At 42.1% G+C, this 25243-nt stretch overlaps 2 protein-coding genes across 2 annotated transcripts; both read right to left on the reverse strand.

Moving 5' to 3' along the window:
• Positions 1 to 358: 358 nt before the first annotated feature.
• On the reverse strand, positions 359 to 5524 carry LOC106700295 (galactose-specific lectin nattectin-like). Its single transcript, XM_023336329.1, has 7 exons — positions 5431 to 5524; positions 5191 to 5294; positions 5026 to 5091; positions 4095 to 4110; positions 3415 to 3509; positions 3073 to 3207; positions 359 to 493 (listed from the first exon to the last, which is right to left on the reverse strand). Exons 3-7 carry the CDS (start codon positions 5089 to 5091, stop codon positions 359 to 361), a joined length of 447 nt encoding a protein of 148 aa, XP_023192097.1. The 5' UTR covers positions 5191 to 5294; positions 5431 to 5524.
• Positions 5525 to 14293: 8769 nt separating this feature from the next.
• LOC111608811 (ladderlectin-like) lies at positions 14294 to 23294 on the reverse strand. The gene is made up of 8 exons (XM_023334977.1): positions 23157 to 23294; positions 22917 to 23020; positions 22752 to 22817; positions 22561 to 22579; positions 15756 to 15850; positions 15411 to 15545; positions 14778 to 14889; positions 14294 to 14509 (listed from the first exon to the last, which is right to left on the reverse strand). Exons 3-8 carry the CDS (start codon positions 22815 to 22817, stop codon positions 14442 to 14444), a joined length of 495 nt encoding a protein of 164 aa, XP_023190745.1. The 5' UTR covers positions 22917 to 23020; positions 23157 to 23294; the 3' UTR covers positions 14294 to 14441.
• Between the last annotated feature and the right edge of the window lie 1949 nt (positions 23295 to 25243).

The following is a 25243-nucleotide window of genomic DNA, read 5'->3' on the forward strand; positions in this document are numbered from 1 at the left end:
GGTTTGGCATCCAGGTGGAAGTGACATCACCAGCAGGAAAGCCATATGGGCATTTCAGATCAAAAGGCACGAGAAGGTTATAGGGGTCTGGCACAGACGAAGGGAAGCTTCTTGGTGCAGACATTATCATTCACATGGTCTCGTCCTGTAAAGAGACAAATCCTGACTGCAAACCTTTGACAAAGACTTGGACATGATTTGATCAGTTACAGAAAGCATGCAGGGCAGATGAAGTGTCTTGCCCAAAAACACAACAGACATGAATGGAGTGGGGGTTCGAACCAGGAACCCACCGATTACAGGACAAACACCTACTTACTAAGCCACCAGATACATACATTTATACAAAATTATTAAATTACAGATTGTGATTTCCCATACCAAATAAGTTGATGTCCATGCAGTGTTCGTTTCCACCAAAATTGTTTGGCTCACCGTAGGACCACTGATCAAATGCAAACTTGGAACCGTCAGTCCAAAACCACGTACCTTTCTGAAAGAACATTTAGTTTTAAGTTCCTATGCAAACAAATCACACAGAACCAACATAGACTTCTGTCACTCATTATAGAAAACATGAACTGTGTTTGGATCGTTTCTATTTAAAACCCTCAGCTGGTCAGAGCAGCCGGTGGAAAACAGAGGCAGGTTCTGGTTCTGTTGGAGGTCTCCTCTCATTCCTCTCCACTGTTGCCACATGCTTTCTCAGCATGAGGGAGTTTAGCATAGTCAGTTATTCTATAGAGCTTAGGAACGCGACGTCACTGCTCTAGGCGTAGGGATATGAGCGCCATCTTGTGAGGCCATATACATAACCGACAAAACAACTGTCTCACAGATATTTTGAATTTTTGAATCTAAGTTACTTAAAATTAATTAGTAATGGTACGAACTTGCTGCGTCATTGGATGTAATGTCCGGTCACACGACCGAAACGGTAAAAAGATGGAAAACGGACTTTCGTTTCACTGTGTTCCTGCCTGTAAACAACGGGAGAGGCTAAGCTATCGGAGCTAACAAAAAGGAGATGAATGTCCCAGGTATCAGCGGTGAGACGTCCTGATATTACGTTGTCCACCATCCCAAGATATCTACGAGTTTGCTCCAGATATTTCCATTCTGGTGAGTGTCATTCGCTTTGTTGCTGTTGTGTCATAATGTTTTGCTATGATTTTGTCCAGGTGTACTCAAGTTCAGGTACACTGAGTTCATTTAAGTGGGTCAGCCTTGTTTAGGTCGGGCTAATATTTTTTATGTAGCATAGTCCGAGTTTTGTCAGTGGACAACGAGGTTATTCCATTATTGTGAAGTAAACTATTTTACTGGTGTTATCAAATTTACAGTATTAATACTGATGTGTGTTCTGATATTATTTCCTCTTAAAGGCAAACCGACGTATGAAATGGATTAGATCAATCCAGACTGAATCTGGGTCACTGCGAGGTAAACGCCACGACATCGGACCGACATGCGCGCCAATTAAAGAGGCGATGCAGCAAAACCACGGTGGATCAACAAGTTACAGAGACTGTTTTCATTATTTACCCCAGAAAAGGTATATAAAACACAGTGGAGGCTGTAGAAGAGGAGCGAGTTGGAGAGGCTGAGGAGGAAAGCCCAGGAGAGGAGAAGCTCAGCAAGGCTGCAGACTCTGAAGAGGAACATGAACCATTTGTGTTTAATTATGTGTTCAGTTGGAAGTGGCTGTTTTTGTCTCATTTAATAATTTAATGTGGTAAAAATTCATGAAATGTTTGATTCAAGCTCTTCAAGTTGCATGTAAACAGGTGATGAAATGAATCACATTTTAAGTAAAAATTTGATATTTAAAATATTTCAGGTAATAAACATACATGTAATGAAAGATTAGATTTTAAATAAACATTTTATGTGATCGAAGTAAACAATTATATTCAATTTTGCAGTAAACATTTAATGTGTAATTAAACAGTTCAGAGTTAACAATAAAGGTGGCAAGTAAATGTGATGAAAAGATCAGACTTTAAGGAAATATTTGTTGTATTTAACATATTTCAGGTAAGAAGTGAACATGTAATGAAATTGATCCTGTCTGAATTTTATGTAATTGAATATTACAGGTAGCAAATGTGATGATCATCTGAGGTAATACATTTTCTGAACATTTTTAAAAAATATTTTTTAAATATAAAATTATTTAAATAAAAAAAGGGTCAAAGTGTAATAAAGTTGATCTATACAGTCTAGTAGAATAATTTCACACTGATTTTGAGTTAATGGGGCACACGATTTGGAAGCTACTGAAGAAAACATATTATTTAATATTAAAATTATTTATCCATCCATTTTCTTACACTCTTGTCCCTACTGGGTCGGGAGGAGCTGCTGCCTTCAGCTAGCGTTCCAGACGAGAGGCGGGGTCACCTGGACAGGTCGCCAGTCTGTCACTTAACATTTTAATAGAGGATAGTGTGCCTCGTGAAATAGAATGAATTACCACTTTTTTGTATCGGATGGACACAAGGCATTTATTTACAGGAGTGTTTGGTTCAGAAATTTACTGTCCCAATGTAAACCTCTGAGCGCTTGAGGAGGGAGCGGTGAGAACAACTGGCCGCAATTAGCGTTCATAAATCGGATCAACCTTGAGCTAAACGCTCCTTACTCCGCGGAGCGCTAATATCCAACTTGAAACAACTTCACCGCGGTCGGTAGCACAATGAAAACGCCGGAAAAAGTTTGTTTTGGTCTGTGGCCATACAAGATGGCGCCCAGCGGCGTAAATGTCACACAGTGACGTCAGTTAAAAAGCTCTATACAAAAAACTGGGTTTCCTGAGATAACTGTTGACCAATTGATATTCTAATCTGCAATTAACTGCATTGTGTTATAACCAGGATCAACTGGAATGTATTTGGCTGAACTGACCACTTTATTAGGAACACCTGTTCAATTCAATTCAGTTTATTTATATAACAACAATTCACAACAAAGGTCGTCTCAAAGCATTTACAAAAAGTGCCATGAGAAATGCATCTTGACATAAAAAGTGATCAACCAACCAGAGTTATTTATTTGTTTTTAAATTCTCACCTGTGCTGAATCATGAGCTCCAACCCAAGTTTGTGTGTGTTTTCCACTTGCTTTGTAGATAAGGTCTCTGATGAAGTTGTACTCATTTCTACTGGTCATTGAGGCCAGATTTCCATCCAATGAGAGGCAGAATTTCTGAAAAGGCAAAACAGGTTTAAACTTTCCTCTGTGCAGTGAGACAGTTGGTGCAGCTGAATATCGACCTTTAGAAATTATGGTTCAATTTTTTAACGGAAATCAGTTTCTGTAACCTTGTTGTTGGTGAATCTTATTGTCTTATATCAATAAATTTACATTCTTTTGAATGTAGCAAATCTGCTGTGACCATCACATCTGTTGTACCTCTGCATCAGCCCAGGACTGTTTGACATTCACATACAGGAAACATCGACCGTCGTACCAAGCCCAACCAGGAGTGCACTCATCACAGTCGGCAACTGGGAAATATTAAGAGAGAAAGTAAATACATCCACCCGATGATCATCATCATTTCAACACCAAACACAGTCAAGAGGTTCAGCTTCATCAAACATTATGGTAAAAAAGACATTAAAAATATAAGAAATTAATCCAAATTACAGCTTATGAAAATGGGAATTATGTCAATTAATAATTATGAAAAAGCATAATCAATGTTAAATCAATAGTCAACTAAAAATACTGTACTTCAACCAAAGATTTTATCAGATGACAGTTATTACAAAATATATTCACATGAAAAAACTCTGAAATGACACATTTATTGGTTCTGATTCAGATATTTTATTCAGAAAATAATTTGGCTTCTTAGCGTTTCTAGCTGCCTTCTGTAAAAACTACTGGAACCTATCCACCTTGTGGGATGGGATGTTTCTATACAATATGTACTGACTAAACAATTTATTAATTTACTTTGTAAAGAAATTAAGTCCTGTACTTTTGCTGAAAGGATGACCCAATATAGCCGATCTATGTAAAAGTTTCTTATCTTATATTGTTGTCTTTTAGGTGTTAGAAACTTCAAAAATAAAAGAAGCACGCACCTTCCAGCTGACATGCCTGTGGATGGAAAACCCAAAGTTTTAGAATAAAATTCCCAACAAAACGAAGTTTCTTCATTTTACACAGGTGCTATACAGACATACAAAAGGCTGCTTGCTCTGTGACAAGACGAGCAATAAATAGATTATCATGTCTAGACTTTAAAACAAAAACCAGGAAAACACCGCGGGACAGTGAATTTTTAATTGAAGCGAAATAAAATCCTGGTAAAAGTGCAGAAAACAATTATTATTTGTTCAAAAGAAAAGATAGCGATGCTGAAGATAAAACGTTACTGCAGATGCTACTAGATGAAATTATCAGTGTAAATACATGTCAGTGAAAATAGCACAAAAAAATTAGGCTACTCAAGTAAAACTACAGTTATTGTGGATTTTAAAATTGCACTTAAATACATGTAGTTACTAAAATTAAAAGCATCATGTGCCTCAATAAAATTTTACCTCAGTTACTTTGTGATGAGCAACACAAAGTTCTGCTCATTAAAGAAAATGTTTCTGGTGTTTTCTTATGTTTATCTTTACTCATTGATGGATATTATTTCAAATGTAACTGAGTAACTGTACTCAAAACAAATTCAAGTAAAAGTAAAAGTTCGGGTTTTGGAAACAACTTAAAGGACAAATTAGTTGTTTTACTGGTATTACAGCAATTGATATAAATGGAATTAATTGCTTTCCACCCTGTATGGCAGAACCAAAATACATATCTTTTCCACATTGTGAAGTGTTTCTACTTCTGTGTTATCCATACAGGTAGCCTATAGTACAGTAAAATATTTATGACTGTATTTATTTTGGTTTGCATAATGAGCCACTGATGATTTTTCTCATAGTACCAGCAAGAATTTAAAACTACTTTCACCCCAGCATACCAGTCATCTTTTCCATTTAAGTCCTTCTCCATACTTACATCAGCTCCATCCCAGAGTCCAAAGCTCAGACCAAGAAGCAGAGTGAAGACAAGACCGGCAGCCATCTGTAGAAAGAATCGTTAGGAAAGTTCATAATTAGTATCACAAATCAACTCAATCATGACAAAAAGCATCATGATGAGCAGTAGGACTTTAAATGTCACCTTGTTTTGATGGTTAGTTGAAGAGTCTGTTCCAGCAGCAGTTTCTGGTCACAGGATGTCTCAGAGATGGAAACACAGACTTTATATACCTTCACTTTGTTTGTCTGTGAAGTGGAAATCTTTGAGTAAGTCACTGTCTGTTCTCGTTTTTGTCACTTTTTTACAAAGTGTTCAAGTTGTTGCAGAATCTTCCAGGATTCGGCCAAGGACGTTTTCCTGGTAGCGTGAAGAGTTACTTACCATAAGAACCGATTAGAACCGGACCAAACCGGCTGATGTTGCCACTTCTGCTTCTCTGTCCAGAACAGTGTTCTTGTATGGAATGTACTCTCTGATGACAGAAGTGTATTAAAAATGGACGTAACTTTTTTTTCATAACTTTTTGGTCTTCAATGCCTCAAGACTGTGCCGAGTGATTCTAAAGTTTATGTGTCAAAAGTTCTAGGAGGAGATTGGTCAGATACAACATGCATAAAAAAGCCAATTATTTAAAGTATTCCAGGGGGCGCTGTAGATTAATTAGGTCACGTTCACCAAAGATTCTTGAGGATTCATGTTGGGGGTCTGATAGGGATCGATCCCAGTGAGTTTGGTGGAGCTCGGCTGAATCTGTGGGATTTAGAGCCAAACGTACGGCAATGGTATCCTTTGTGACTTTTCCACACCGCCACGCCCACATCCTCCACCAAAGCGGGTCAGTTGGAAACCACGTCATGTCAACATGTCTTCAGTTACTGGACACATTTTCATGTTCATTAGGTCAAAGTGGTCAGATAGAGGCCATTCAGAGTGAAACATGACACTTCCTGTTCTCGGTGGGCGTGGCTTAAGTGATGTCATCATTTCTCCATTGGGTATTGTAGGGAACTGGATGTGGATCAATCACTGAAGCTTTGGTGTCTCTGTAAGGTTTTGTGTAGGAGACGTAACAAGATCGTGTCAAAATCAAAACTTCAAACCAAAATGGCTGAATTCCTTTTTGGTACTTGGGACATCTTTTGAGAGATGCCAGGCGGCACTGTTGAGTTGGGGGAGGGGGGGATTTGTGCAACTATTGTGACAACTTTGAAACACATAAATTTCACACAAACCTGACACGTCTGTCAAGTTTGAGTTTTCAGATTTGTTAAGGTCTCCATTAAACCAATTCTTTTGATAGAAGAATCATATTAATAAACACTATGAATATAATAGGCTTGGAAGACTTACATATATAAAAACAGAATAAAGGATGTGTTGGGTCTATTTTAGTTCCTAACCTGCAAGGAATAAACCAGAGACACAAATTACTTTTCTGCAGAAGAGGGAAGCAGAGCCAGACGCGGAGAACCGCCGTCAAACACTGTCTGTGATCAACTCCGCCGGCTCTTTGTCCCCAACTGCCTTTTATTATGATTACAAGGAAGGAGGTTGGGCTTTTTTACACAGTCGCACAAAGAATTGATCAAAGACCTTTACTACAGGATGTTCTGGAACCTTCTGTGGACATGCCCTTACCAGGCACCAGGCTGACTGCAGCCAATCAGTTTCACAGGAAGCTGATAACACAGGAATGTGTAAATGTTTCTAGCCTCCAGGCAAACATCAGTTTAAACGGTTAATAGTGTATCACAAAAGAAAAGAAGTCAAGTAAACAACACACAAAATAATAATATGAAAACATAACCTTTCAAATAAACTCACAAGTAAATGAACTTAGATAATTTTTCTAACAGGATTCAATAATGTAGAGTAAGGTCAAACTCTCTCCATATATACTGTGTAATTATTATAAATAGAAAACCCTGTCCCAAAGGAATGTGCAACTGAACAGGTTAATTTAAATGATGATCAAAATATCCATGACCCCACTAGGTATGAGGGGGATGGATGGATGGATGGATGGATGGATGGATGGATGGATGGATGGATGGACAAAATATGTATGTGCAATTGAGCATGAAAACATAACAGGCTGTTTACAGTGACAATAAAGACTGCAACAGCAGTAGAACATTTATGCTGCAGATATCAGCAGAAATGTTCTTTAAAGTGAGTAAAAACTGTTAATATTACCAATACCAGCACACATTGAGTTTGTTGGGATCAATAATGGCTAAAAATTCTTATAGCTGCTGGGAGAAAGGATCTAAGATAGCAGTCCTTTCTGCAGTCTGTCACTGAGAGAGCTCTACAGTTCAGCAGCAGCTTCAAGCACAGCGAGAGACACTTCAATAAAGATTCAATAATATACTGTGTTAACCTGGGATCCAGCAGTAGGAAGAGGAGGAGTTTCAGGAAGGAAACCCTGTGATGTCATGGAGACCTAAAAACCCCACAACTAGGACAAACCTTCTCTGTCATCCTCCATTTTGGATGCAACACTGGGGAGACAGTATGCTCACTGGCAGAGAGAAGGCTCCTCCATGTCCCAGGAGCTAAAGATTCAAAAATAAAGGTTACTGTTAGTGCATCCAGTACTTAATCCCAGCCAAAGGAATAAACCATCATCCAGGTTTACTTAGGATTCTGCAGAAGGAACCGTGGAATTACAGGTTCCCTGAAGTGTGCACAGCAGAGATGTGCAGATATCAGCAAAAGTGTCATTTACAGTGAGAAAAACTCTGTTAACAAAGGCTGCCAGCCAAATGCCTCTGATGACCTGAGCTGAGGAGGAGATTGTGGATGTAGCTGTTTTCACCAACAGCTTGAAATAGGAAACAAACCTCTGACCAGGTGCAGCAGACCCTCTTCGGCGCTTCCAGGACAAGCAGGTGTAGACAATGGAAGGATGAATGATAAAAACAATAATGCAGTTTAAATAAAGGGATTGAAAATAGTTTGGCATGTACATTTTTAGGTTTCTAGTTAACTTTCAAACATGTAAACGTAGCCACAAGAGTTTAAGACACATTGCATTTATTTTTATAAATCTAGGTTTTGTCAGGAGTTGGGGTTTTTTGTTTTGCTTTTTTTGTTTGTTTTTTTTCATTCCTATGGCTTGCCATCGCCACCAGATGGCACCATGGAGGCTAGGATAGGAGGACTGAAGGGCTGACGTCACCGTCACACCGGTTCCCAATCCACTCGTCAGCGGGACTTCAAGAGACGGCGACTGCCAGCATACCAACGCTTGAGTGTTAGCCTGTAATGGTAACCCAGAGCCCTCTCCAGCGACCTAGTCGAGCTTCTTGTTGATTCTGAGCTAACGCCATCTGTTGTTTGGATTTTTTTTCAGCTGTTCCTGCAACGTCAAGTCTGGCTGTAGTCCCGAGTTTCCCTTGCGACGCCGTCTGGATCCTATTACCTGTCCGCCCTCCACCGCAGCACAACCTCCACCTCCAGTGCCTCCACACCTGGCCACGCCGTTGTTTATTCTCCTCCCCAAGTAAGCATACACTTTAGAGCTCTGGAAGATCCCCACGGTCCCTGAACTCACCTCCCGATCTGTTGTTGTTCCCAGAAGTCCTGACTTACCTGTCTGTTGCCGTCCCTTCGATGACTGAGAGCCTACCCTGGAAATCTTTTGTAAATAAATCACTTTAACTGATCTTTCGCGTCCCGAGTTGTGTTCTGCATGTGGGTTCGTGGTGTTAAAGCAGATATGACAGAACACTCAAGCCAACAACCGAACCCAGCAGACACAATCAGAAGGGCTTTAGCTGAACAACAATCAGCGATTCAGTCACATGAAAAGGTCCTTCGTGATCTTAGCGCCAGTCAAGCAGAAACGAACCGTCGGCTCGAGGAAATAGCTAACTTTCTGCAGACTTCATCCCAACAGCCTCCAGTCGCCGCTCCGGACCCTACTCCCAATCCTGCTCCAGTGAGCCGCGCCATGTATTCGGAGATCCGCCCACCCTCGCCAGCAAGGTTTGATGGAGACTCTAACAAGTGTAAGGGCTTCATTATGCAGTGTTCGTTGATTTTCAATCATTCTCCTCAGAGCTTTCTTCACGATGGGGCCAAGATTGCATTTATAATCGCTCACCTGTCAGGTAGAGCTCTTAGCTGGGCGGAGGCTAAGTTTCCTGACCCTTCTAATTTTGCCTGTACATTCACAGAGTTCCTGGCGGACTTCAAACAGGTTTTCACTTGTGACCCTGACAAGACCGCTAACTCCCGAGAGTTATGGTCATTAAAACAAGGACAAAGATCTGTAGCAGACTTTGCAATTGACTTCAGAATAGTGGCTGCAGCCTCGGCTTGGAACCCGGCAGCTTTAAAGAGCGCTTACTTTCACGCTCTCAGTGACTCGATAAAGGATGAGTTGGCAACGCTCGATGAGCCTGATTCCTTAGAAGATCTGATAAAATTAACTATTCGGTTAGATAACCGGATCAGATCCCGTAACAGGGAGAGGAGCCGCAGAACTTCATCTACCAGAAACGTACAGACTTCTGCTCCTGTGACCCCAACCCTTTCCTCACTCAACTCACCTGAACCAGAACCAATGCAACTTGGACGTACACGGTTATCCCCCGAAGAGAGACAAAACCGGATGAGGTCTCGCCTTTGTCTATACTGTGGCGCGCCCGGACATTTCATTGCTAGCTGTCCGGTTCGGTTAAACCCCCTAGTCCGCCAGTAGAGGGGGGAGATCTGGTGGACCGACATGTTCAAGCTTCTCCTCGCTTTTCGATAATTTCAAACCTTAGTTACAATAACCAGACCATTCCTTTGACAGCCCTGATTGATTCTGGTTGTGAACGAACCTTAATCGACTCCGAATTGGTTAAACAGATGTCAATTGAGACTGTCGAGTTACCAGTTCCTCTTAGAGTTTCTGCTCTAGATGGAAAATCACTTCCACCCATAACTCACAAAACCAAACCGCTTCTCCTGGTTAGTTCAGGTAACCACAACGAATTGATTTCTTTTTTTGTTTTTCCCACAGCCACATCATCTGTCGTCCTAGGTTTCGATTGGCTGGAACTACATAACCCTCACATAAACTGGTCAGATAAGAACATTGTTTCATGGTCCACTAACTGTCACTCCACCTGCCTCCGGTCTGCTGTTCCCCCAGGTCCGCCACCGGCAGAACAACAAGAAGTGGATCCTTTGGATTTATCGTCCATCCCTGTTGACTACCACGATTTGGCTCCTGTCTTTAGTAAGGCTAAAGCTCTTTCTCTTCCTCCTCACAGACCTTATGATTGCTCCATAGATCTCCTCCCAGGGGCCCCGTTACCCTCAAGTCGACTGTATAACATCTCACGGCCCGAGCGGGAGACTATGGAGAAGTATATTAAGGACTCTTCGGCAGCAGGTATAATTCGACCTTCTTCTTCTCCTCTGGGGGCTGGATTTTTTTTTGTTGGCAAGAAGGATGGAACACTGAGACCTTGCATAGATTACCGTGGGCTAAACCAAATCACAGTTAAAAATAAATATCCTTTACCTCTGTTGTCGTCTGCGTTTGAGCCTGTCCATGGTGCCACGGTCTTTTCCAAACTAGACTTAAGAAATGCTTACCATTTGCTTCGCATTCGAAGGGGTGATGAGTGGAAAACGGCCTTTAAGACACCTCTGGGACACTTTGAATATTTAGTTATGCCGTTCGGCCTGTCCAATGCTCCAGCTTGCTTTCAGGCTTTGGTAAATGATGTTTTAAGAGACTTTTTGAATATATTCGTGTTTGTATATCTGGATGATATACTCATTTACTCCAAGAATTTAACTGAACATAAACACCATGTCCGCCGGGTTCTGCAACGACTACTTGAGAATAAACTCTATGTGAAAGCAGAGAAATGCGAATTCCACAAATCATCAGTGTTGTTCTTGGGCTTTATACTTGAGGGCGGACAGGTTCGCCCTACGGAGGACAAAATTAAAGCAGTTGTGGAATGGCCGACCCCTGATACACGTAAACAGCTCCAAAGATTTTTAGGTTTTGCAAACTTCTACCGAAGATTCATTCGCAACTACAGTCAAACAGCTCTTCCTTTAACCGCTCTAACCTCCACAAAGTCTCCATTCCTGTGGACACCCACAGCTGAAGCAGCGTTTAAAAAACTCAAGTCCCTTTTTTCTGCTGCCCCTGTCCTGATTCAGCCCGACCCGTCCAGACAATTTATTGTGGAGGTTGATGCGTCCGATACAGGAGTGGGAGCCGTTCTGTCCCAAGTATCTAGCACTGATAATAAGACACATCCTTGTGCCTTCTTTTCCCGTAGGTTATCCCCTGCTGAACGGAATTACGATGTGGGCGACTGGGAACTCCTGGCCATCAAGTTGGCCCTGGAGGAGTGGCGACATTGGTTGGAGGGTGCCGAACATCCAGTGTTAGTTTGGACTGACCATAAGAACCTCTCCTACCTTCAATCTGCAAAACGCCTCAATCCACGTCAATCCCGTTGGTCTCTGTTCTTTTCAAGATTTAACCTGTCCATTTCCTACCGCCCAGGCTCACGCAACCTGAAACCAGATGCTCTGTCCCGGCAATATGCTGCTGATAACTCAGACAAGACTCCTGCGACCATCTTGCCCCCCAGCTGCACCGTGGGTGTTGTCACCTGGGAGATTGAGGATCTCATAAAGCAGGCTCAGTCCTCTGAATCTACACCTGTTGATTGCCCAGCTAATAAACTTTTTGTTCCCTCAGCTGTCCGAGCCAGATTTCTACATTGGATCCACGCCTCTAAGTTTTCAGGGCATCCAGGTACGAGTCGCACCATTTCTCTAATAAACCGCAGGTTTTGGTGGCCATCCATCCATAAGGATGTTAAGGACTATGTGCGAGCCTGTGTTGTTTGCTCCCGGAACAAGTCCTCTCATCAGCCCCCATCAGGACTCCTTCAACCACTACCTGTTCCCAAGCGTCCGTGGTCTCACATTGCCATTGATTTTGTCACTGGGTTACCTCCCTCTAAAGGGATGACGACTATACTCACCATCGTAGACCGTTTTTCCAAGGCTTGTCATTTAGTTCCCCTTCGCAAGCTCCCCAGTGCTTTTCAGACCGCTCAGTTGATGATTAAACATGTCTTCTGTTTACATGGCATCCCAGTTGAGATACTTTCGGATCGGGGTCCCAAGTTTGGAGACATTTTTGTGCTGCTCTCAAGGCCAAAGTAGTTCTAACTTCTGGTTATCATCCTCAGACCAATGGTCAAGTGGAAAGAATGAATCAAGAACTTGAGTCGGTCCTCCGCTGTTTCTCATCCACCAATCCATCTGACTGGAGTACTTTCCTGCCATGGGTTCAGTATGCAAACAATAGACATGTTTCTGCCGCTACTGGTTTATCTCCTTTTGAGGTTTCCCTAGGATACCAGCCCCCACTTCTTGCCGCTGAGGAGGATCTGATCTCCGTTACTTCTGTCCAACACCACATTCGGCGCCGCAAGAACGTCTGGAGATCAACCATCAACGCCCTCAATAGAACTTCAACTCAGAACAAGCGTTTCGCTGATCGCAGAAGGATTCCGGCTCCGGTGTACTCTCCTGGTCAGAAGGTTTGGCTATCCACTCAGAACATTCAGTTAAAATCCATGTCAAAGAAGCTGTCCCCTAGGTTCATTGGACCTTTTGAGGTGGAATCCATAATCAATCCGTCAGCTGTCCGTCTCCGTCTCCCAGACTCGCTACGGATCCATCCCACTTTTCATGTGTCTCAAGTTAAGCCTCTCCAGACCAGCACCTTGTGCCCTCCACCTGAACCCCCTCCTCCCGCCCGTATCATTGACGGGCACCCCGCTTACACTGTTCGCAGGATTGTGGACTCCCGTCGGCGGGGTCGGGGGTGGCAGTACCTTGTTGATTGGGAGGGCTTTGGCCCGGAGGAGCGCCTCTGGGTCCCTGGTTCGTTCATTTTGGATTTGGATTTGATCGCTGATTATCGCTCTTCTTTGCCTGCCAGGTCGTCTCGGCCGCCAGGTGGCGACCGTTAGGGGGGGGGTACTGTCAGGAGTTGGGGTTTTTTGTTTTGCCTTTTTTGTTTTTTTTTCATTCCTATGGCTTGCCATCGCCACCAGATGGCACCATGGAGGCTAGGATAGGAGGACTGAAGGGCTGACGTCACCGTCACACCGGTTCCCAATCCACTCGTCAGCGGGACTTCAAGAGACGGCGACTGCCAGCATACCAACGCTTGAGTGTTAGCCTGTAATGGTAACCCAGAGCCCTCTCCAGCGACCTAGTCGAGCTTCTTGTTGATTCTGAGCTAACGCCATCTGTTGTTTGGATTTTTTTTCAGCTGTTCCTGCAACGTCAAGTCTGGCTGTAGTCCCGAGTTTCCCTTGCGACGCCGTCTGGATCCTATTACCTGTCCGCCCTCCACCGCAGCACAACCTCCACCTCCAGTGCCTCCACACCTGGCCACGCCGTTGTTTATTCTCCTCCCCGAGTAAGCATACACTTTAGAGCTCTGGAAGATCCCCACGGTCCCTGAACTCACCTCCCGATCTGTTGTTGTTCCCAGAAGTCCTGACTTACCTGTCTGTCGCCGTCCCTTCGATGACTGAGAGCCTACCCTGGAAATCTTTTGTAAATAAATCACTTTAACTGATCTTTCGCGTCCCGAGTTGTGTTCTGCATGTGGGTTCGTAGTGTTAAAGCAGATATGACAGGTTTTTACTTAATGAGTCCCGACAATCCTTTATTTTTAAGCAGTCTATGTTCTGTATTCTCTTTGTGGTTATATTCAGCTAAGCACACTGGGGTTCTGTAGGATTTTGGTCTGAGCGATGGGATTACCATGGTAGAAAGTTGATTCTCCGTCTGCTGAAAAATGTCTGTATTCATGTGTTTTGGATCATCATCCTGCTGTAAGACCTAATAACGACCCAACTGCAGTATTCTGGTTGGGTCAACAGATTTTTAACTAAAGATGCTCTGGTGTTTCAGAGGTTTATGATGACAAACATTTTTACAAGGTTTCATTAGGTGTAAAATATTTGTGACACTAGTGAATTTGTTCAAAACAGGTGGTACAGAGTTTATGAAAACTGTTCATATTTCATAGATTGTTATTACTATACTGACGCACTGATATTCTGATGATTTTCAGCATAAAGTTATAGCTGAGATTTAGAACTATTACCAATTAATTTATAAGTTGCTGCTTAATTGGAATTTTGACATATTTTAAATCCTATAATTAAATCAATCAGATTTCATAGAAAGAAAATATTTATTTAAGTGATCAAATGAAGTGAAATCAGGTTCTTCCAGCAGTGATGTCATCGAGGCTTGACATCCAGGTGGAAGTGACATCACCAGTAGGAAAGCCATATGGGCATTTCAGATTAAAAGGCATGAGAAGGTTACAGGGGTCTGGCACAGATGAAGGGAAGCCTCTCGTAACAGCCATAATCATTCACATTTTCTTGTTCTGTAAGGAGACAAAGAGACAAATCCTGACTGCAAACCTTTGACAAAGACTTGGACATGATTTGATCAGTTACAGAAAGCATGCAGGGCAGATGAAGTGTCTTGCCCAAGGACACAACAGACATGAATGGAGTGGGGGTTCGAACCAGGAACCCACCAATTACAGGACAAACTCCTACTTACTAAGCCACCAGACACAAAGATATAATAAAAACATACATTTAAACGAAATTATTAAATTACAGATTGTGATTCCCAGTAATAAATACCATGTAAGTTGATGTCCATGCAGTGTTCGTTTCCACCAGAATTGTTTGGCTCATTCTTGCCCCAGGAATTAAACACAAACTTGGAACCATCACTCCACATCCAGTAGCCTTCCTGAAAGAATATTTAGTTTTAAGTTCCTATGCAAACAAATCACACAGAACCAACATAGACTTCTGTCACTCATTATAGAAAACATGAACTGTGTTTGGATCGTTTCTATTTAAAACCCTCAGCTGGTCAGAGCAGCCGGTGGAAAACAGAGGCAGGTTCTGGTTCTGTTGGAGGTCTCCTCTCATTCCTCTCCACTGTTGCCACATGCTTCCTCAGCATGAGGGAGTTTAGCATAGTCAGTTATTCAATACAACTAACTGGGTTTCCTGAGATAACTGTTGACCAATTGATATTCTAATCTGCAATTAACTGCATCGTGTTATAACCAGGATCAACTGGAATGTATTTGGCTGAACTGACCACTTTATTAGGAACACCTGTTCAATTCAATTCAGTTAATTTATATAACAACAATTCACAACGTCGTCTCAAAGCATTTACAAAAAGTGCCATGAGAAATGCATCTTGACATAAAAAGACATCAACCAAACAGAGTTATTTATATGTTTTTAAAATCTCACCTCTACTGAATCATAAGCGCCAACCCAAGTTTGTGTGTGTTTTCCAGTTACTTTGTAGATAAGGTTTCTGATGAAGTTGTACTCCCCTACACTGTGGAATGAGGCCAGATTTGCACCCAATGAGAGGCAGAAGTTCTGAAAAAGGCAACACAGGTTTAAACTTTCCTCTGTGCAGTGAGACAGTTGGTGCAGCTGAATGACAAGCTTTAGAAATTATGGTTCTATTTGTTTAACGGAAATCAGTTTCTGTAACCTTGTTGTTGGTTAAATTTATTGTCCTCTGTCAATAGATTTACATTTTGTTTTAATGTAGGAAATCTGCTATGACCATCACATCTGTTGTACCTCAGCTGTAGCCCAGTTCTTTGCAGTTTTCTCATACAGGTAACATCGACCGTCGTACCAAGTCCAATCCTTTTCACACCCTTCACATATGTCAACTGGGAAATGTGAAGAGAGAAGGTAAATACATTCAATTGATAATCAGCATAATTTTAACACCAGACACAGTATAGAAGTTCAGCTGCATTTGTCATGTCTCTGATTAGGCTTCTGACCCACATACAGAGAAAGACTCAAGACAGAAATCAGTAAAATGGGGTTTATTTGCAAAGGTGGTGGTCCAGGGTATGTAGGCGATGTGGGGAACTTCTGGAAGAAATAATAAATTGGAAGAAATAATAAATTAGTGGAGTAGATGAAGGTAAAAGGAAATGTTGGATAAAGGACTTACAGAGAATGATAAGGAAGTCCGCCATAGAAGGGTGAGTGGGTTGTTGGTCTTGAAGTAAAAACTGCAAAATAGTAGGCTGAGGGACGGTGGCTGCTGCAGAACTGTTGGACAGGTGGTACAACGTTGATGGAGGAGCTAAAAGTTACCAGTCAGAAAATCCAAGCTGAGGGTTATGGCTGGTTCTGGTCTGATGATGGTTGAGAGGTTTCACAGATAGATTCAAGGTGGTACTCAGGGAGACCTGAACAGAGGGAAACACGGAGTAACACTGGGCTCAGATACTTCACACAGAAAGCAACTCAGAAGTTCACAAAGTGAGCTTGACGTCACCACATGGGTTAACTCTCAGGCAACTCAGGCAAAATAGTAACAGGCAACAAGCTTCTTATAACTAGAATAGGATGAGGTTAAAGGAGTTGCGGGTGTGGCTGCACAACTCCCCACTTTCCTGACATCACCTTCCCCCCAACAACCAGCATCTGGTTTCCCAGAAGAAGTGGACGCAAAGGAGGCTTCGTAGTCAGCTATGAGAGATGGGGTCAAGATGAAATTGTCATGTTCCGTGTTTTTCTGTGTGTTTATTTTAAGTTTCCTGTGTCTCTGAGTCTCCGTGTTGTCCTGTCTCCCTTTGATTACTCCCAGGTTTTTCTCGTTCCCTAATTACCTCCTGTGTATTTAGTGTCACCTGTGTGTCTGTGTCTTTGTCGGGCCCTTGTCGTTGTCAGCGTTATTCTGTTGCTATGTCCACTGGGTTAACCTGTTGCTACCGGCGTTGAGCCTTGGCTTCCGCTCAGCCGTGCTGCCAGGTGTTTGGACTGTGTTTTCTGGATTCTTTTACATTAAAACCTTCATTACTCATCTTACCTGGGTCTACAGCGTCTGCCTCACCACCGCACCTCATGACAGAAATACTGCATCACCCATGAACGGTTCTCAGGACTGTAGCATTCCCAGTCAACAAGATACTGATACCCCCAACTTCGCCAACAGGAGGCCACGATCCACTGGATGTCAAAAGCTGGATGCCCATTAATGACTCCGGTGGGAGGTGGGGCCTCCGAAGGAGGGCACAAAGTGCTTGTATGGACTGTTTGATCTGGGAAACATGGAAGGTTCGGTGGATATGAAGACTTTGGGGTAGGCGAAAACGGATAACAGAGGGACTTATGATGGACTGGATCTCATACAGAAAGATGAACCTGGATAAGAATTTCTTAGACATGGACTTTAATGGGACATCATGGGAGGATAACCAGACTTTCTGACCTGGGGTGTATTGAGGTGGGAATATGTATCTTGTATGAGAATCTCTTGTTATGTTCTGCTGTTTGGTTGAGAGAAGCAATGGCATTGGTCCAGATTCATTGGACAGCCTGAAAGATGGCGTGGGGCACTGCAGAGGAGTCCAAGAGGAGTCTTGAAAGCAGTCTTCCACTCATCTCCCTGGCTGACACGGACTAGGTGTTAGGCATTGCGGAGGTCAGGTGTGGTGAAAATCTTAGCATCATGGAGGGGTTCGAAAGCTGAATAGATAAGTGACAGAGGGTAATGATTCTTGGTGATTTGCTTTAGTCCATGGTAATCGATGCAGAATCGGAGTGAGCCATCCTTCTTAAACACAAAGAAACCCACCCCCAGAGAAGAAGAGGAATGTTTAATAATGCCAGCAGCAAGAGATTCATTTATATACTTCTCTATGGGTTCTCTTTCGAGGTGAGACACATTGAAGAGACAGCTAGAAGGCAAAGGTGCTCCAGGGAGACAGTTTATGGCACAGTCGTATTATCTGTGGAGTGGCAGCGATAGAGCCTTGCTTTTGCAGACAACTTGTTTAAGATCCATAATCCTCTGGGACGTGACTCAGTTCTGGGGATTCATCAACAGGTGAATTCCCTGGTGGTGGTCTAGGAGGGATTATAGATTGCAGACAGGAAGAAAGACAGTGGGCCAGGATTCAATACAGCAATTTCACAAGTTGAGATATTTATTGTGTCTTTGTAGCCAGTCAAAACCTAGTATGATGGATGAATGTTTGGAATCAAAAACAAAGAAAGTAACAGTTTCAAGATGGTTACCTGAGATGATCAGAGTAAATGGGTTGGTACAATGGGTTATGGGTGGCAAGGGTCTTCCATTGAGGTCTGTAGTCTCAAGAGGGTTCCTCATAGGAATAGACTCTATTTTATGTTGATGAATAATGGACTGGGAAATGAGGGTCTGTTCGCAACCTCAATCAACCAAAGCGCTGATATGGAATGAGTATTATTGAAAAAACTGTGTAGCAGGAAGGAAAAACAAGGAGATGTGGTGCATGTGGGCTTGTTCATTAGACTCCCCTTAGTTACTGATGGACTTTGGCTTTTAACCAAAGGGGACAAGTGTCAATGAAGTGATGAGAACCTCCACAATACAAACACTGGTTGGACTGCATCCTGCGCTACTATTCCTCAGGGGATAGCTAGGTCTGACCTTGTTGCATTGGTTCTGGTTTTTGTGAATGAGACTTAGAGATTGAGGAGGATGAGGAGACAGAGTGAAAGTGGGTGAAAAAATAATGGGAGGAATGAGGTAGTTTCTTCTTGGTCGGTCTTGTAGTCTTTCCTTTAATCTCAGCTCAATATGGGTTACTTGGGTAAACAGGTTATCTACAGTCTCTGGTTTCATCTAGCAGAACCATTACATCCTTCAGTGACTCATTTAAAGCATTAATAAAAACACTCTTTAGTGCACATGAGTCCCAGCCAGACGCAGCTGCAATGGTGCAGAAGTCAGTAGAAAAATCTGAGACAGACTGTTGGCCTTGCCTGATCTTCCATAACACCCTAGAAAGGGACTCAGGGTTAGGGTTTAAGCTAAGTCATTTTGAATTCTTTAACAAAATTCTACAAACTAATCCCAAAGTTTGTGTAGTCTTGAAAGCGGACTTCTGCCCATTTCAAAGCATGTCCAGAGAGTAAGCCAAGACTGTAAGCTACACTGCCTGGCCAAAAAAAAGTCGCCACCAAAAAATGGTCACACTCTCTAATATTTTGTTGGACTGCCTTTAGCTTTGATTCCAGCCCGCATTTGCTGTGGCATTGTTTCAATAAGCTTCTGCAGTGTCACAAGATTTATTTCCATCCAGTGTTGCATTAATCTTTCACCAAGATCTTGTATTGATGATGGGAGAGTCTGACCACTTCACAAAGCCTTCTCCAGCACATCCCAAAGATTCTCAGTGGGGTTAAGGTCTGGACTCTGTGGTGGCCAATCCATGTGTGAAAAAGATGTCTCATGCTCCCTGAACCACTCTTTCACAATGTGAGCCTCATGAATCCTGGCATTGTCATCTTGGAATATGCCCGTTCCATTTGGGAAGACAAAATCCATTGATGGAATAACCTGGTCATTCAGTATATTCAGGTAGTCAGCTGACCTCATTCTTTGGGCACACAATGTTGCTGAACCTAGACCTGACCAACTGCAGCAATAGCACTGCCCCCACAGGCTTGTACCGTAGGCACTAGGCATGATGGGTGCATCGCTTCACCTGCCTCTCTTCTTACCCTGATGCGCCCATCACTCTGGAACAGGGTAAATCTGGACTCATCAGACCACATGACCCTCTTCCATTCCTCCAGAGTCCAATCTTTATGCTCCCTAGCAAACTGAAGCCTTTTTTTCTGGTTAGCCTTACTGATTAGAGGTTTTCTTACGGCTACACAGCTGTTCAATCCCAACCCCTTGAGTTCCCTTCGCATTGTGCGTGTGGAAATGCTTTTGCTTTCACAATTAAACATACTCCTGAGTTCTGCTGTTGTTTTTCTTCGATTTGATTTGACCAAACGTTTAAGTAATCGCCGATCACAATCATTCAGGATTTTTTTCCGACCACATTTCTTCCTGGAAGACGATGGTTCCCCACCATCCTTCCAGTTTTTAATGATGCGTTGGACAGTTCTTAACCCAATTCTAGTAGTTTCTGCAATCTCCTTAGATGTTTTCTCTGCTTGATGCATGCCAATGATTTGACCCTTCTTAAACAGACTAACGTCTTTTCCACGACCACAGGATGTGTCTTTTGCCATGGTTGTTTAAGAAATGAGGAGTTACTCATTGCATCAGCTGGGGTTAAATAACTTGTTGCCAGCTGAAAGATAATCGCCTATGCAGTACTTATCCAATAGGAGGCTTGTACCTATTTGCTTAGTTAAATCCAGGTGGCGACTTTTTTTGGCCAGGCAGTGTATCTTGCTATTGTCAGTGGGAGAAGACAGTAAATGATTGAAAATTAAAGAGCACTGGAGAAGGAAACTCCCACAACAACTGACATCACCAACAAGTTGTCTGGTGCTGGTGGTAAAACATCACGCTAGGGTGCTGGAGGTTGAGCAGTCATATTCTGTAACACAGCAGCAATATGAGCCAAAGCCTGATTAGTACTATTATATGGTGCAGAGAGGGTTCAGAGTACAGTTTCATGTGATTGAAAGCCAAAGGCCTGTTCTGATAGTGCTCTCCCAAGACTCTCTGCTGGGTCGGGTTGGCCTGAGTGTTCTGTCATGTGTCTGTTTAGGCTTCTAACCCACATGCAGAGAAGAAATCAGTAAAATTGGGTTTATTTACAAAGTGGAATAATGTGTGTAACAAATTTGTGTAGCTTACGAACAGATAAGTTGAGAAATTTAGATTTCAAGTGTTGTAGTTACAATTAGTCTTCTTGCTAAGTTCAAAAAGGAGGATAATAAGCACAAACAACCATATTGCCAAGGAAAATGAACAGACTGTTTAATACAAAATTAAACAGAATATTATTGTAACTTTTTTTCAACAGAAAGTGTCCACCCTTATTACATCAGGTAGTGTGTTTTCTTTATGTCCAGATTTCTTATTGTTCAGTTCCTTTCTTTAGTTCAGTAATTGAAATTTAAGTCAGTCAGTCAAGTCTTTGTCAAATTCAATGGCCATGTGTTTCTTTGGATAGAAAATCTTATCTTAATCCAGTGCAAAGCAGGCAGCGGATCCAGCAGTCCCAGGTCTTGGGTTGAAACCTGGAGCTCAGCACATCCAATCCAGGCCTGCGGCGGTGTGCAGCTGGACAACGTTCCAAGTTGAATGTGGTTCTAAAAAAAAACAACCGGAGAAAATCACAGCAGAAATTGATTTAACTGCAAGGATCAGGTCACTTATCTTCTCTTCTGTCAACCGTTACCGGAATTCATCAAAATTTATCATATAACGTGCTTTCTTTTCTCTCAGCGTGTAATAGCTCAGCACAATGTGCTGCAGCCAGTTACGGTTCCTTCTTCTACTCCTATTTTTCTCTGCTGTTTAAACCAGAGTGTAACTAACTGGCAGTTTCTGGTAGCAAAAGAAAACCCAAAATTAAAATAGAAACCGATTTGCTGGTGCATTAAATTACATGACAAAATCCAATAAAAACAAAATATAAAATTATTACTAACAATAATATTACACACATATATGGGGGTTACATGCGTGATACAGGGTAGGTAGGCAACGTGGGGATACAAGGCTTCTGGAAGAAATAATAAATTAGTGGAAGTCCACAAGGGAAGGCTGAGTGGGGTGTTGGTCTTGAGGTAGAAACTGCAAAATAGTAGGGAGAGGCCTAGAGAGTCTGATGGTGGTTGCTGCAGAACTGGTGGAGGGGGGGCAGGTTGTACAACAATGATGGAGCAGACCTGAAGAGAGGCAAAACACAAGAAGTAACACAGGGCTCAGATACGTCACACAGAAAACTACTCAGAAGTTCACAAGGTGGGCTTGGCATCACCACATGAGTTAACACTCAGGCAAAGAGTGACAGGCAACCAGCTCCGTGTATCTACGTATGATGAGGTTGAAGGAGTTGCAAGTCTGGCTGCATACCTGCAGGGAATCGGCCCTGAGCCCTTCAACTGGCTCACTGTGGCACCCTCTTGTGGATACCTACTGGAAGTGTAGAACCACAGAGAACACACAACATCCCACTTTCCTGACAGCATCAAACAATATGGTAAAAATGAATAAAAAGTATAATCAATGTTTAAAAAATGGATAATCAAGTAAAAATACTGCACTTTAACAAAAGGATTTAGGAGATGACAGTTATTAAAAAATATATTCACATGAAAAACCTCTGAAATGACACATTTATTGGTTCTGATTCTGTTATTTTATTCAGAAAATAATTTGCCTTCTTAGCGTTTCCAGCTGCCTTCTGTAAAAACTACAGTGGTCAATCTGCCTTGTAGGATGGGATGTTTCTATGCAATATGTACTAACTAAACAGTTTATTACTCCTGTACTTGCACCTAAAGGATGACCCAATATAGCCGATCTATGCAAAAGTTTCTTGTCTTTTTAAAGAACTTCTCACAATGTAATTGTCATCTTTTAGGTGTTAAAAACTCCTACAATAAAAGAAGCACATACCTCTCAGGTTACATCCGGCCTGTGGATGGAAAAACCCAAAGTTTTAGCACAAAATTCCCAACAAAACAAAGTTTCCTCATTGAACTTCGACCAAATGATGGCTCAGATTGCTCCATCTGATCTACGTCAGTCAGCCAAAGCTCACAACAGGGACATACCAGTCATTGTTTTAAGTCCTTCTCCATACTTACATCAGCTCCATCCCAGAGTCCAAAGCTCAGACCAAGAAGCAGAGTGAAGACAAGACCGGCAGCCATCTGTAGAAAGAATCGTTAGGAAAGTTCATAATTAGTGTCACAAATCAACTCAATCATGACATAAAGCATCATGATGAGCAGTAGGACTTTAAATGTCACCTTGTTTTGATGGTTAGTTGAAGAGTCTGTTCCAGCAGCAGTTTCTGGTCACAGGATGTCTCAGAGATGGAAACACAGACTTTATATACCTTCACTTTGTTTGTCTGTGAAGTGGAAATCTTTGAGTAAGTCACTGTCTGTTCTCGTTTTTGTCACTTTTTTACAAAGTGTTCAAGTTGTTGCAGAATCTTCCAGGATTCGGCCAAGGACGTTTTCCTGGTAGCGTGAAGAGTTACTTACCATAAGAACCGATTAGAACCGGACCAAACCGGCTGATGTTGCCACTTCTGCTTCTCTGTCCAGAACAGTGTTCTTGTATGGAATGTACTCTCTGATGACAGAAGTGTATTAAAAATGGACGTATCTGTTAGATGTTGCTCTGCTTTTCCTGACTCTGTTGGATTCAGAGTCCTTTGACTGCCTTCAAATAAAACACTTGAAAGATAAAGTTGAAACTTTATCAATTCTTGAGTGGTTTCTCTAGCTGTGTGATAAGGAATTTCCACCACATTCTTGGTGTCAGAAGTGGGATCTGTCATGCCAGAAGGACTCTGTGGCAGAGGACAAGAGCATTCGGCCATCCTGAAGACTCAAAAACCAGCTTCAGTCCTCCTGTGTTAAAAACAGGGCAGGTTCTGGATCCTTCTCCAGATTTATGTCTCAAGACAATCCTGTCACAGAGGTCTAGAGATGATTCCTTTTGTTTTCATGCTGGCTGCTCTGTGTTTAGCAGTGATCACCTTGCCTTTTTAGGAAACAATTAGAAACCTTCTGCAGTCTGAATGATGTTCCAGTGAGTTTGCTGTATATCAGGGTTAGGATCAGTGAGTTATTTCTGGTTCGTTCTTGACATGCAGCTTTATGTCATCCATGAGAAGATGGCCAATGATTACTCCTCTTCAGACTGGCATGTGTCGATATTCTATAGTTCAAAGCACTTCAAGATCTATGTTAGGCAGGTGACAGCCATCAGGGCTTTTAATGTGCTATACACCAGACAGCGCATTTAGAGAATCTTCCTTTTTATCATAGAGATACTTCTGTTCCAGTAGTTTATGGGCCGCACCAGAGTCAAATTCTAATATAATCCTATTGCCATTTTTAGAGGTGTTATGAGAACTGGTGTAAGGAGGTGAGATCATTCCAGGTTAATGCAGAAAACAGATCATGAAGGCCTGAGAGAAATAAGTGAATCCTGTATATTTGATTTATTGATGATTACAAGACAAAGTTATGTTGAATTTACTTATGTACTCATGTGAATTAATCATGATTATAAACTAATGATTTTTTATTTTGATTTATTGGTGATTAAGGAGGATTGATTATGAAATAGGATGAATTAAAAATAATAAAATCAAGATCAAACGATTACTAAAAGGAGTAATGTATGAAAGAATGCATTTAAGAATGTTGTGTTTAGTGGTTTTGATAATCATACAGCATATATAACAATGTAATGGAAATAATCAAACAATGTGTGTACAGAGGCAGGGAAGAGACAAGTCTGAACATGTCCGGACTTGCCTCAGACTGTGTTCCAAATAAGAATCTGAAACCAGATGGTCAGAACAAGGAAGTGAGTAAGGGTGTTGACCAAATGTGTGGATGATGGGGACTTTCCATGAAGTAGTTGAATGCTTGAGAAGTCAGGTACACCATATAAAGTCATGGGTTGAGAGGGTATATATGATCAGGAAGAACAAGAAGAGAGGTTCTTAGTCCACGGTGCTGAACACAAGTCAACAAGAGGATGCAGACAGAAGATCAGCAGAGGACCACACCATGGAGCCACGGGGAAGTTGAGACTCCTCACCACCAGAAGGGACAAGACCCCTCGACCCTCGACCCTCAGCCCTGGTTCCTGATTCAACTGCCTACTCTGCCTCAACCCAAAGATCTCAAAGTTGATCAACAAACTTGGAGAAAAGACAAAGGTCACTGAGTGATGAAGATCTGAGTGTTTGGAAGATAACAACCAGTTCTGCTTTGATTCTATTCTGAAGAGGATTTTGCCTTACAAAGACTCTGACCAAGGACATTGGAACCTTCCGTTGCTGAGATCATTTTCCATCTGGGTAGGAGTTCCTCCCATAGCCTCTTTCAATGAATTAGTAACACAGTTTAGGGAAAGAGGTTAGGACATTATTAAGGTGATTATATTCAAATTGACAGTTTAATCATTGATAATTAAACTGTCTGTCATTTACCCCTGCTAAACGCTTGCTTAATAAAGATGCATCAAAATTCTAATAAGGATTGTGGACATTTAAATTAATTGAGTCAGTTGTCATTTTATGGTTCTTCTAGTTAATGTAAAATCCAGG

The sequence above is a fragment of the Xiphophorus maculatus genome, chromosome 1, assembly GCF_002775205.1.
Source record: "Xiphophorus maculatus strain JP 163 A chromosome 1, X_maculatus-5.0-male, whole genome shotgun sequence".
Lineage (NCBI taxonomy): Eukaryota > Metazoa > Chordata > Actinopteri > Cyprinodontiformes > Poeciliidae > Xiphophorus > Xiphophorus maculatus.